General features: G+C 46.3%; 1 protein-coding gene across 1 annotated transcript in view; it reads right to left on the bottom strand.

Moving 5' to 3' along the window:
- Window positions 1-424: 424 nt before the first annotated feature.
- Window positions 425-13,729, bottom strand: part of LOC126988477 (chromatin assembly factor 1 subunit A-like) — a 34,456-nt gene continuing 21,151 nt past the window's right edge. The window contains exons 4-13 of the mRNA XM_050846606.1: window positions 11,026-13,029; window positions 10,272-10,476; window positions 9,657-9,885; window positions 8,838-9,037; window positions 7,576-7,839; window positions 6,808-6,940; window positions 6,089-6,280; window positions 5,104-5,244; window positions 2,114-2,216; window positions 425-1,745 (exon numbers count right to left, since the gene is read on the bottom strand). Coding sequence (XP_050702563.1) covers window positions 1,040-1,745; window positions 2,114-2,216; window positions 5,104-5,244; window positions 6,089-6,280; window positions 6,808-6,940; window positions 7,576-7,839; window positions 8,838-9,037; window positions 9,657-9,885; window positions 10,272-10,476; window positions 11,026-13,029 — 4,177 coding nt within the window. The 3' untranslated portion in view covers window positions 425-1,039. The remainder of the gene's footprint in view (window positions 1,746-2,113; window positions 2,217-5,103; window positions 5,245-6,088; window positions 6,281-6,807; window positions 6,941-7,575; window positions 7,840-8,837; window positions 9,038-9,656; window positions 9,886-10,271; window positions 10,477-11,025; window positions 13,030-13,729) is intronic.

Consider the following 13,729-nt stretch of genomic DNA (forward strand, 5'->3'; position numbering starts at 1 on the left):
TGGGTTTAAGGTCACTTCATATTTTGTTGCAATAATAAACAATCAATCAATCCTTTTCACTCTCTACTTCAATTCTTTCCATTTTTCTTCCTTTCTTTCTCTTCTAAAATCTTTCGACCGATCTCTTCTTCATTTCCTTCTCTCCGTTCTGCTTTATTTTATTTACTCAAGTCTTACGTCTCCGTCTATAGAGCTGATAGGCTTCCTTGAGGGGCCTGGATGGTATTCGGCCCCCAGCTCGTCATGGCGCAGGCAAGTGTTTACAGTGGTGCCATCTTGCTATTTCTATAATTTTTCTTTGTTTACTTGTTTGGTTTGTCCTTTCTGCCTCCTCCATTCTGCTTTTTCTTTTCCTTCCTTCTTCCTTTTTCCTTCCATTTCTGTGATTTTGTGATAATAATAATAATAATAATAAAAATAATAATAGGGGTTGGCAGTGTATAATTGGGATTCACAAATTACAAAATGAGGTAAATAGGAACCAGGTATACAGTAATAATAATAATAATAATAATAATAATAATAATAATAATAATAATAATAATAATAATAATAATAATAATAATGCATGTCAGATTAGTTTACTTGTGAATGCAAATTGAAGGAATATAAGTTTGATTTATTTTCTTTTTCTTTTTTCTTGTTAATTGTTTCTAGTTTAATTATTTTCATTCTTTCTCCTTCGATCTCTTTCCTTTCCTTCCTTCCTTTCTATCTTTTTTTCCTTCCTTCTTTTTCTTTTTTCTTGTTAATTGTTTCTAGTTTAATTATTTTCATTCTTTTTCCTTCGATCTTTTTCCTTTCCTTCCTTCCTTTCGATCTTTTTTTCCTTCCTTCCTTCCTTCCCCTTGCTGTCTTTCCTTCCTTCCTTTCTTCTTCCTTTCCTTCTTCTGTTATTTATTTACTTCTCTCCTTTCTTCCTTCCTTTCCTTCAATCCTTCCTTTCTTTCCCTTCTTCCTCTCCTTCATTCTTTGTGATATATATTTTTCCTTCCTTTCTTTCCTCTCTTCCTTCCTTCCTTCCTTCCTTCCTCTCCTTCTAACCATCCAAAGTAATACACTCTGGACCATTAGAAGTAGAAGTAGTAGTAGTAGTAGCTGCATCACTACCACCATCCTCACCCCCCCCACCACCACCCCCAGCGTCACCCTTCCTCTCCTCGCCCTTCTTGAAAAACGACACAAAACTGGACACCTGCGCTTTGGAAGACGATTTCGGGGAGAACAATTGGCCCTTTCTTCTCTTGGCGGTCGTGGTAGATGGGGACGGAGTGGCAGCGGAAGTAGAAGCAGTAGAGGCTGTGGTAGCAGTAGGCGGGGAGTCGGGATTGCCAGCGGAAGGAGGAACGTCCGTGGAAGTTGAGGGGTCAGTGGTTCCGGTACAACTAACACTACTGGCCTTCTCGGTAGTAGCAGAGGTGGTAGAAGTGGTAGTAGTAGGTGTAGTAGTAGTAGTAGTAGACCCCTTAGAAGCAGGAGTCCCAGGGAGGGCAGCGGAGGGCGACTTGACCCCCCCTGGATTCAATTTCCCGGACGGTGTTTTCCGAGCGAACATCGTAATCGGTATGAGTTTTGCCTGCTTGGGGGGCTTAGCGGGGGTCTTGGCGGGGTCGTCCGGGGCCTGGGGGTGCGGGGCGTGATCCTCCTCCTCCCTGCGGTCCTTGGGGGTGTTGAGGTATGTCCAAGTGTTAGGGAGAGTGAGGTCATTGCACCCGTACTTGTCGCGGATTTCTTTGCTGACATGCCTGTGGAAAGAGAGAGAGAGAGGGGTGAGTTAGAGGAGGAGGAGGAGGGGTGGAAGAGGGAAAGGGGAGAGGAATGGAGGAGAGAGAAATAGAAGGAAAGGGAAGGAAAGGAATGGAAGAGAGAGAAATAGAAGGAAAGGAAGGAAGGAGGAAAGGGAAGGAGAGGAGAGGAGAGGAGAGGAGAGGAGAGGAGAGAGAGAGAGAGAGAGAGAGAGAGAGAGAGAGTCAGGCAAGGGTGGGGTCAAACACAGCAGGCTACAAGGTTAGGTTAGGCTAGGTCAATCGCAAGAGGGCAGAGGGGGTGTTAGGGTCACGTCAGGTCAAAGGTCAACAGGGGGTGGGGGTGGGGGGTCAGGGTCAGCACTCACCACATCATGACTGCTTTCTGCGGCCCGTCGTCAGGGTTCCGGCGCCATCGTCCAATTTCCTGGATCTTGCTCAACACCTTCCGTTTGGCGATGTGATACCAGCCTGGGGGGAGATGAGAGGGGAGAGGAAAGTTTGGTTTAGTGGGCGGCGACTGAAAAATCCCAGGTGGTAGCGTGGGGATTCGAACCCGCGTCGTCCATCACGCGGCGAATGTGGGCCCAGCACGCTACCACTCAGCCACCGCCTACCTATATTCATAGTATACTGAATGCATTAACCTGTTATAGAAATATAGTAGTATATACTGTACTATATGTGTATGGTTTATCATATCGGCATTATGTATGGATGGTACGAAATAACAGTACGACATTTTAGTGTACCAGTACAGTATGAGTGTGATTTACTGGTACGGTACTAATTTATGGTGCTGTATTTTTTCTTTGGTACGAATTACGATAAAACAATCGTACCGCACAGTACTACATGCCTTGGTCGTACCCAAAGACCGGTACTACGAGCTCTGTGCTCTTCTGTAGGGGAATGGCTGGCTGTCTCGAAAGACCCGCAGCAGACCAGGAGGTGAATTACACACATTTTCTAAATTTTTTTCCTCAATTTCATCTTTGTTTTTATTTTGCTTTCTCCAAATTTCTTCTTTTTTTTTCTCTTTTCTTAAATTTTTCATTTATTTTATACATTTTTTTTTCCCATCTCCTTCCCTTCCTTTATACACACACACACACACACACACACACACACACACACACACACACACACACAGTCACAAAATATATACAGTACCCTCTCGAGTTTCGCGCTTGCTTCATTCCAAAGGTCTGGCGCTAAACTCGAGGATCGCGAAACTCAAGGTCTTGAAATCCATGTAAAAGCGCTTATTGGTTCCGACCCGTGGAAAATAGCGACTTTTCCGACTTTACTTCCTTAATGTCACAATTTTTTCAACTTTCCTCCCTTGTTATCTCAAAATACGTACCTTGTTGTGCACGGGGAAAGTTTAGACATTTAAGAGGTGGAAATTGTGTCTTTCTTCTTTGCAATAATTGTATATTCATGTAGTATATATGGTGCTGGAATAAAGCTTCTCTCCTAATAATAATATAAAAGTTATGACAGCCAAAAATATTGCGCATTTTCTCGTGGCCGTGATGTCTCATGTGGAAGCACCCCACTCGCTCTCACTCTCTCTCTCTCCTATACTTGCCCCTCCCTCTGTCAATGTCACCACCATATCAGTCATCAGAGTCACTGTCACTTTGATTCACCCACACTCTACTTCCGCCCAGAGCAGAGGAACTGCTTGCCACGTCACGAGACATGACAGATGTATTCCGAACAAAAGTGGAAAATGATCTGTGGCGCGCTGAGACGATTGAGTGTGTGTACGTATGCCAGATGTCTCCACCATTCTTCTGAGTCAAGAACTGCCTGTATTTTTGAAACGTAGGGAGCGTAGAGTGTGGTGATTATATATATGATCCCCGTATGGGTGGGGCGTGTGGCAGTGCACTTATATAAACGATCACCGTAATGTAAGGGTTAACAGGCAGAAAATGGGAAGTAAGAACAGATCGTTTTTATGCCCCAGTTGAAGGCGGCTGCCTCACACCTGTCTGGCAGTTCTGAATACACGCTTGTGATCCACGTGGTGTCGTCTGCTAAAGTAAGGGCGGTCGCTAGCGGTCACCCGTGGGACAGTTGGACAAACCTATTCTGTTAAAACTCTTTGTTAAAAATCATGAAATCACTGATATCATGATTGACTTTTCAAAGCCTATTGAACGTAAACCACTGCCGCTGCAAAATAGCTCACAGAGAGGCTCAACTTGCTTACTGTTTCCATATTTTCCTCACCACTCACAAAGATCACAAGCAGACAGACTAGAACTAAACCAGGCAAAATAGCTCACAGAGAGGTTCAACTTGCTCACCATTTCCTTATTTCCCTCACCACTCACAAAGACCACAAGAGGACAGACTACAACTAAACCAGGCAAAATAACACTTTTAATGCTGTGTGGTGGACAGCAGAATGACTAATTTCAGCGGGGAGATATTTCTCAGCCAATATAGTGGACCTCCTTCTTTTGACCTGTAACGCCTTGTATCGGTTCTTAGGTCCTCCTTCACACCTTCATACTTCACAACACGCACTGAGGGCCACTTTCACAGTCATTTTGTTTGTTTTGATCGTTACCAATGGCGGCGATCGCTGGTATAGTATTTCCACGTGAAACTGGCCGATGGGTAGTGGCTGTGGGGTTAGCCTAGTCCCGCACTTGCCACACACTCTCAATACCTCTCGCTTCGTCTGCAGCCGTTAGTACCCATCGGCCAGTCTCACGTGAAATACTAAGCAGTGATCGCCGCCATTGGTAACGATCAAAACAAACAGCGACTGTGAACGCGGCACTTTATAGTCACTTAACAGTCCGCACTTATACGCTTCACCCTGAACTTGGGTGTTTTTGTCCTTTTCTTTCCCTGGTTTTGCTTTTCTATGTCATTTTGAAATTTTTCACGATTACTTTTCACCGTCGCTGCCAAGCATTACAGGCAAAAGAAGAAGAAGAAGAAGAAAAGGAAAACAACATCGGGAGATCTACAATTTTCAAAGACTTGATGAAAATATTTTTGGTTTTTGGTTTGCTCTGCCAGTCCATTTTACGAGTCTCTTGGTGGGCCATCCTCCACTGCTCCTCACTAATCAGCCACTGCCGACATGTTTGTTTACATGCAGCCGTGAGGTACCCACGCTCGTACCCACAACCGTTTTCCATTCATAAGGACAACCAACAACTCGCTCCTGGTTAGGTATACGTGATGGTAAGAATTTAGGACGAAGCGCTAAACTCGAGGATCACGAAACTCAAGAGGGTAAACACACAACCTTTTTGCCTCATTCCCATTCTATCCACACACAACCTCACTCACTACTACTACTACTACTATTACTACCACCCCTCACCTCCACTCCTAGCCTCCCCATCCCCAGCAGCGGCAGCGGCCTCCTCCTCCGCCTTCCGCTTCCAGAAGTTGACGAACTCCCCCGACAGGAACATCTTGGTGTGACGATTTCCGTGTAGCAGCCGGATGAGGGAGGGCACGGCTGGAAGGACGGATGGATGAGTGGGTGGGATAGTAGAGTTTGTGGTTAGTTTAGTATACTAGTTAGGTTAGGTTAGGGAACGGCTGGAAGGAAGGATGGATGAGTGGGTGGGATAGTAGAGTTTGTGGTTAGTTTAGTATACTAGTTAGGTTAGGTTAGGGAACGGCTGGAAGGACGGATGGATGAGTGGGTGGGATAGTAGAGTTTGTGGTTAGTTTAGTATACTAGTTAGGTTAGGTTAGGGAACGGCTGGAAGGACGGATGGATGAGTGGGTGGGATAGTAGAGTTTGTGGTTAGTTTAGTATACTAGTTAGGTTAGGTTAGGGAACGGCTGGAAGGACGGATGGATGAGTGGGTGGGATAGTAGAGTTTGTGGTTAGTTTAGTATACTAGTTAGGTTAGGTTAGGGAACGGCTGGAAGGAAGGACAGCATCACCATTAGTCCTCTTCAAAACCTCTTAACATCTATGTAAATCTATGGATAAATCTCCCTCTCCTCTCCTCCCTTCCCTGCCATTTCCTACCCCCTTCTCTCACCTTTCCTACCCATTCTTAACCCTCCCTTCCCATTTCATTATGTGCGAAAAGTTCCGTTCCTTCACATGTAGAGGATTTTCAGTACCTTTCCGGTAATTGTTTTGTAGTTTAGTTAGACCTCATTTAGAGTAGGCAGTGCAGTGTTTGAACATCTATATAACTCTATGGATAAATCTCTTCTCTCCCTCTCCTCTTCATTTCCTACCCCCTCCTCCTCCTCTTCCTTCTCCTTTCCTCACTCTTCCTTTTCTGTCCATTCCACATCCTCCCTTCCTTTCCCTTATTCCTACCCATTCCTCCCCTTACCTGCTTCGGGGAAAGTCTTATAGAACTTCCTCCCCGTGACCTTCTCCTCCCCGCCTGGTGTCTCCTCCTCCCCCGGCGCATCCCCGCGGGGCACAGCGGCCACCCCCTCACTCCAGCGCGTGGGGATAGGCTGCGAAGGGCACAGACGCACTGCCTTGTAGGGGCCGAGGACCTTCAGGAGCTGCTTGTAGGCTGTGGGGGGAAGGGAAGGGAAGGGAAGGAAGGGAAGGGAAGGTAAGGGAAGGGAAGGTGAGGGAAGGAAAGGGAAAGAAAGGGAAGGGAAAGAAAGGGAAGAGATGGGAAGGGAAGGTGAGGGAAGGGAAGGTATGGGAAGGGAAGGTGAGGGAAGGGAAGGTATGGGAAGGGAAGGGAAGGGAAGGTGAGGGAAGGGAAGGTGAGGGAAGGGAAGGGAAGGGATGGGAAGGGAAAAGGGAAGGAAAAAGGAAAAGAAAAAAAAAATATATTGATTAGTTTTGATGCAGTAATCTCTCTCTCTCTCTCTCTCTCTCTCTCTCTCTCTCTCTCTCTCTCTCTCCTTTCCCTTCCCTTCCTCTTCTTTCCCTCCCTATCCCTTCCCTTCCCTTCCTTTCCTCTTCTTTCCCTCCCTATCCCTTCCCTTTCCTCTCCCTACCTCTCCTTTTCTCTCTCTCCCTTCCTCCCTTTCCTTCCTCCCTTCCCTTCCCTCCCCTCTCCTCTCCCCCTTCCCTTCCCTTCCTTACCGTGGTTAGTGGTGTGGTCGCCCAGCCAGAGACAGCCAATGACCCGCGGCTTGAGCTCCCGAGTCTTCTCCTTCATCTCCTCCTCAAACTCCGCCTGTTTCAACTTCAATTTCTCCTTGTTCTTCTCCTCGCCCTGGGAAGAGGAGGAGGAGGAAGAGGAGGAAGAGGAAGAAAAATATTAGTTTGCAACATTTTCCTTTCAACAAATTTCTCATCTTAAAAAAAAAAATAAGTATAAGAAATTTCAAACACACACACACACACACACAGAATTACATACACACACACACACACACACAGAATTACATACACACACAAAATTACATACACAAACACATGTACACACACACACACACACACACACACACACACACACAATTATGTACACACCAAAAAATTACACACACACCCAGACACACAGAAATACGCACACACACAATTACGTACAGTTACATACGCACACACACACAATTACGTACACAAACACACACAAAGAATTAAGTAAACACACACACACACACAGAATTACATACACACACACACACAATTACATACATACACAGTTACATACACACAACACACACACAATAACGTACACACACACACAATTACGTACACACTCAGTTATGTACACACACTTAGTTAAACACACACACACATACACACAATAATGTACACACTCAGTTACGTACACACACACACACACACACACACACAATTACGTACACACACACACACACACACACACACACACACACACACACTTACCAATCCAAACTCCACCTCCTTCTTGTCATCCCCTTCTTCCACCACCTCCATGCCTCCTCCTCCTCCTCCTCCTTCCTCCTCCTCCTCCTCCTTGCCCTCGTCGTCGGAGAGGTAGCCGTGAGGGACGAAGAAGTCATTGTCTACCTCATACTGGTCCTCCCCCTCCTTCTCCTCCTTTTCCTCCCCTTCGGAATCGCTGAGGCTCTCCCCGCCTTCCTCCTCCTCCCAATCATCGTCGCTGTCGTATTCATAGTCGAAGATGTCCTGGGGAGGGAAGGGACATGGTTAGGTAAGGTAAGGTAAGGTAAGGTAAGGTTAGGTTAGGTTGGGTTAGGTTAGGTAAGGTTAGGTTAAGTTAGATTAGGTTAGATTAGATTTGGTTAGGTTAGATTAGGTTAGGTTAGGTAAGGTTAGGTTAGGTAAGGTTAGGTTAGGTAAGGTTAGGTTAGATTAGGTTAGGTTTGGTTAGATTAGGTTTGGTTAGATTAGGTTTGGTTAGGTTAGGTAAGGTTAGGTAAGGTAATGTTGGGGAAGTTAGATTAGGTAAGGTAAGGTAAGGTAAGGTAAGGTTGTGTTAGGTAAGGTTAGATTAGGTTAGGTAAGGTTGGGTAAGTTAGATTAGGTTTGGTTAGGTCAGGTTTTGGTATGGTAAGGTAAGGTTTGATTAGGCAAGGTCAGGTTTTGGTAAGGTAAGGTAAGGTAAGGTTAGATTAGGTTAGGTTAGGTTTGGTTAGATTAGGTTAGATTATGTTTGGTTAGTTTAGATTAGGGAGTGACATGGGTAAGTTAAGGTAAGGTAAGGGAGGGAGGGAAAGGAAGGGAAGGGAGAGGGAGAAAATGGAGGGAAATGAGCGAAGGAAAGAGAGGGAAGGGAGAGAAATAAGAGAAGGAAAGAGAAGGGAGGGAGGGAAACGAGAAGGAAGGGAGAGAAATAAGGGAAGGAAAGAGAGAGAGAGAGAGGAAGGGAGAAGGAAGGAAGAGAAGGAGAAAAAGAAAGGGAAAGGAAGATGAAAAAGAAGGAAAAAAAAAAAAAAAAAAAGGATAAATAGGAAATAGGATCTCTCTCTCTCTCTCTCTCTCTCTCTCTCTCTCTCTCTCTCTCTCTCTCTCTCTCTCTCTCTCTCTCTCTCTCACAAAGACACCCATCTCTCTCTCCCTCTCCCTCCCTCAGCCTCTCTCTCTCTCTCTCTCTCTCTCTCTCTCTCTCTCTCTCTCTCTCTCTCTCTCTCTCTCTCTCTCTCTCCCCCACCCCCCAGACCCACCTCCTTAGCCAGGGGTCGGCGGGGCCCCACCCTGGCGCCCCGCTTGGTCCAGGTTCCCCAGTAGGCGGGGCGACGGTTCTCACAGAAGGCCAGCAGCTTGGCCCGCCCCACCCCACCCCGCCGCCCCGCCCCGGATGTGGCTGCCGGGGCGGGGGTGGATAGTATGGATTCCACTTCCTCCTCCTTGTCCTCTTCCTCTTCTGTTTGGGGTGAGAGATGGGTGAGTTAGGTAAGGGAGGGAGGAGGGAGGAAAGGAAGGAAAGGGAGGAGGAGGAAAGGAAGGAAGGGAGGAAAGGTAGGAAGGAAGGAAGGAAGGAAGGAAAGGACGAGAAGGAAGGAAGGAAGGAAGGAAAGGGAAGGGAAGGGAAGGGAAGGACGAGAAGGAAGGAAGGAAGGAAGGAGGAGAAAGGAGAAAGGAAGGAGGAGGAAAGGAAGGAAGGAAGGAAGGAAGAGAAGGAAAGGGAAGAAAAGGGAGAGAAGGAAAGGGAGGAAGGGAGAGAAAAAATGGAAGGAATTACATTTGGGTCAAGGGGCAACACACACACACACACACACACCCTTCCCTTCTTTCCTCTCCCTTCTCTTCCATTCCCTCCCATCCCTTCCCTCTCCTCTCCCATCCTCCCTTCCCATCCCATCCCTTCCCATCCCATCCCTTCCCTTCCCATCCTTTCCCTTTTTATCTCCCTTCCTTTCCATCCCGTCTCTCTCTTCCCTTCCCATCCCTTCCCATCCCATCCCATCCTTTCCCTTCCCATCCCATTCCATCCCATCCCTCCCCTTCCTTCCCACCCCACCCCATCCCTCCCACACACTCACGGATAATCATAATCTCGTCATCCTCATCCTCATCAGCAGCAGTGGTGGGGGGCCAGGTGCGCGGCGTGGAGGCTGCGTGGTAGTCCCCCGACCTCAGCGCGTCAAGATAGGTAGCCGCCCCTGACCCCTTAGCCTTCGGAGATGCCGCCAGGATATCCGAGAGGTGCTGCCGCTGTGCTGGGGTGAGGTGCGCGCGGTTGAGGGGTGCCAGTTGCATGTCCTCTTTGACCTATAGGGTGCGGCAGGAACGGAAGGTGATCAGGTTGAATGTTTTGTTTATTAAAGATTTTGTTGTGGTTTTTTTTATCTCCATTTTCTCTGCCTATTTCTCTCTGTTCCTTCCTTCCTTCCTTCTCTCCTTTCCCTCCCTTTCCATTTCTCTCCCTTCCTTCCTTCCTCCCTTCCTTTCCTTCTTTCCTCCCTCAAAATCCTCCCTTTTCTTCCTCCCTCCCTTTCCTTCTCTCCCTTCCTTTCCTCCTCCTCCTCCTCTCTCTCCTTCCTTCCCTTCCCTTCCCTTCCTCCTCCTCCTCCTCCTCCTCCTCTCTCTCTCTCTCTCTCCTTCCCTTCCTCCTCCTTCTCCTCCTCTCTCTCCTCCCTCCTCCTCCTCTTCCTTACCCTGAATTGCTTGAAGATCCCCTCCTCCTCCTCTTCCGCCTCCTCCACCTCCCTCTTCTTTGCCACGAAGAAGGAGGCAAATTTATCCTTCAACTTGTTCTCCTTGTTCTTCTTCTCCTCCTCCTTCTGCTTTCTGCCTTCCTCCTTCTGCCTCCTCTCCTCCTCCCTCTTCTGCTGTTCCTCCTCCTTCTTCTGCTTCTTCGCGCTGTGGGAGAAGAGTGAACACGGATGAAATGAGGATGATTTGGCGGACTCTGGGAACGGATGAATCAACTCCACGTCAATTCTTAACGACCACACGGGAAAAAGCGTGGATTGGAACGGATGAATAGACTCCCCATCAATTCTGAGCGACTGTGCGGGAAATATCGCTTCCGAACTTGGCTGTGGATTGCAACGGATGAATAGACTCCCCATCAATTCTGAGCGACCGGACAGGAGTGGATTGCAACGGATGAATCAACTTCCCATCAATTCTGAGCGACCGGACAGGAAATATCGCTTCCGAACTTGGCCGTGGATTGGAACGGATGAATCAACTCCGTCAATTCTGAGCGACCGGACAGGAAATATCACTTCCGAACTTGGCGGTGGATTGGAACGGATAAATCAACTCCCCATCAATTCTGAGCGACCATACGGGAAATATCGCTTCCGAACTTGAATGGCCGAGAGGATTGAATAAGTTCCGAGGCTTGACTAATAATAATAATAATAATAATAATAATAATAATAATAATAATCATCAACTTACTCAATCTCCTGCTGTTTCCTCTTCCTCAAATCCTCCTTCTGCTTCTCCTTCTCTTCCTTCTTCTCCTTCCTCTTCCTCTCCTTCTCCGCCTGTTCCTCCATTCTCTTCCTCTCCCTCTCCTTCCTCTTCTCCTCCCTCTCCTTCCTCTTCTCTTCTCTCTCTCTCTCTTTCTCTAATTGCTTTGGGGTCAATTTCTTCGGTTTGTGGACATTGGAAAGTAGATTTGTCTTCTTGTCTTCTTTTTCTTCCTTCTTTTCTTCCTCTCCTCCTCCTCCTCCTTCCTTCTTTTCCTCCTCCTCTTCCTCCTCTTCTTCTTCTGTGGATTTTTTTTCTTCATTGTCTTCATCCTCCTCCATTTTGTCATCATCGTCATCATCTTCTTCACTGTTGTCTTCCTCCTCCTCCTCCTCTTCCTCCTTTTTCTCTTCTTCTTCCTCCTCAATTTTCTTCTTTTCTTCACTTGTCTTCATCTTTTCTTCGCTTGTTTTTGTTTTTTCTTCGCTAGTTTTTGTTTTGTCTTCATTTGTCTTCTTGTCTTCGCTTGTCTTCACTTTGTCTTCAGTTGTCTTCTTCCTGTCTTCACTTGTTTTTGTTTTTCCTTCGCTCGTTTTCACTTTTTCTTCGTCTTTCTTAATTTTGTCTTCATTTGTCTTCTTGTCTTCGCTTGTCTTCACCTTGTCTTCAGTCGTCGTCTTCCTGTCTTCGCTCGTTTTCGTTTTTGCTTCGTTTTTCTTAATTTTGTCATGGTTTGTCTTCTTGTCTTCGCTTGTCTTCACCTTGTCTTCAGTTGTCTTCTTCCTGTCTTCACCCGGCGTTCGCTTGAAGGCCCCAAAGTAGCTTGTGATCTTGTTGGCTGATGGGGTTCTGAGCCTCTTGTTGTCTTCTTTAACTTTTTCTTCTTTTTCTTCCTTTGTTTTGTGGACTTTTTCTTCTTCGGACGTTTTTCCTTCCTTCAATTTGTCTTCATCTTTGTTTTCTTTTGATTTTTTGTCTTTTTCTTCTGCTTTTTCTTCCTTGTCTTCCACTTTTTCTTCCTTGTCTTCCACTTTTTCTTCCTTGTCTTCTTTGCTTTTTCCCACTTTTTCTTCATTTTCTTCCTTGTCTTCTTCCTCTTCTTCCTCCACTTTTTCTTCATTTTCTTCCTTGTCTTCCTTTTCTTCCTCCACTTTTTCCTCATTTTCTTCCTCTCCTTCCACTTTTTCTTCCTTGTCTTCCTCCACTTTCTCTTCCTTGTCTTCCTCCACTTTTTCTTCCTTGTCTTCCTCCACTTTTTCTTCCTTGTCTTCCTCCACTTTTTCTTCCTTGTCTTCCTCCACTTTTTCTTCCTTGTCTTCCTCCACTTTTTCTTCCTTTCCTTTCCCTTTCTTTTCTTCCTTCTTGTCTTCTTTTTCTTCCTTAGTCTTCTTATCAATGTCTTCCTCTTCCTCCTCCTCCTCCTCCTGTTTCTTCTTCTCTTGTCTTCCCTTCTTCCCTCCTCTCTTCCCCTTGTCTTCCTTCTCCTCTTTCTTAGTTTCTTGTATTTTCTTCTTTGTCTTCTTTTCCTCCTCCTCCTCCTCCAAGCGAGTCTTCTTCCCTCCCACTACCTTGTCTTCCAATTTTGTCTTCCTCTTCCTCCCGGCAATAGATTTTTCTTCCTTTTCTTCCTCCTCCTCCTCCTCCTCTTCCTTTTCTTCCTCTATGGCACTGCAGTCTTCACTCTTCTTCTCCTCCTCCTCCTCCTCTTCTTCCTTCAGCATCTTCATCTTCTTCCTCTCCTCCTCCTCCTCCTCTTTCTTCATTTTCTTCTCCTCCTCCTTTTTCTTCCTTCCTCCATTCTTTACATTTTCCTTCCCTTTTTTGTCCATGGAGGGGGAGGAGGAGGAGGAGGAAGAGGAGGAGGAGGGGGAGGAGGGGAGGAAGGCGGAGAGAAGCTTCCTTGTCTTCTCTGAGGGCCTTTTCTTCGCAGAGGGAGGGTTGTCTTCCTCAGTTTCCTCCCCTTCCGCTCCGCTGGGGGTGGAGGGAAGACTGTGGAGAGAGGAGAGAAAGTGGTTAGAGGAGGAGGAGGAGGAAGACAAAGATGAAGGGGAGGAGGAAGAAGGAGGAAGATGAAGAAAAATGAAGAAAAACAAGAAAAAGATTAAGAAGAGAGGAAGAGAGGAGAATCAAGAGGAAGGAGGAGGAAGACAAAGAAGAAAAAGATGAAGAGGAGGAGGAAGAAGGAGGAGGAAGATGAAGAAAAATGAAGAAAAACAAGAAAAAGATTAAGAAGAGAGGAAGAGAGGAGAATCAAGAGGAAGGAGGAGGAGGAGGAGGAGGAGGAAGACAAAGAAGAAAAAGATGAAGAGGAGGAAGAAGGAGGAGGAAGATGAAGAAAAATGAAGAAAAACAAGAAAAAGATTAAGAAGACAGAAAGAGAGGAGAATCAAGAGGAAGGAGAAGGAGGAGGAGGAGGAAGAGAAGAAAGGAAGAGGAAGGAGGAGGAGGAGGAGGAGGAGGAGGAGAAAGGTGAAAAATATATACAATTTGAATTCAGGAGGATCATTGCTGTCCTTATCCTCTCCACACACACACACACACACAAACGCACACACACACAAACACACACAGACGCACACACACACAAACGCGCACACAAACACACACAGACGCACACACAAACACACACAAACGCACACACACACAGACGCACTGATTGTGTATATCTCGAAAAAAGCTTTTGACAAGG

This window comes from Eriocheir sinensis, chromosome 69 (genome assembly GCF_024679095.1).
Source record: "Eriocheir sinensis breed Jianghai 21 chromosome 69, ASM2467909v1, whole genome shotgun sequence".
NCBI classification, from domain to species: Eukaryota; Metazoa; Arthropoda; class Malacostraca; order Decapoda; family Varunidae; genus Eriocheir; species Eriocheir sinensis.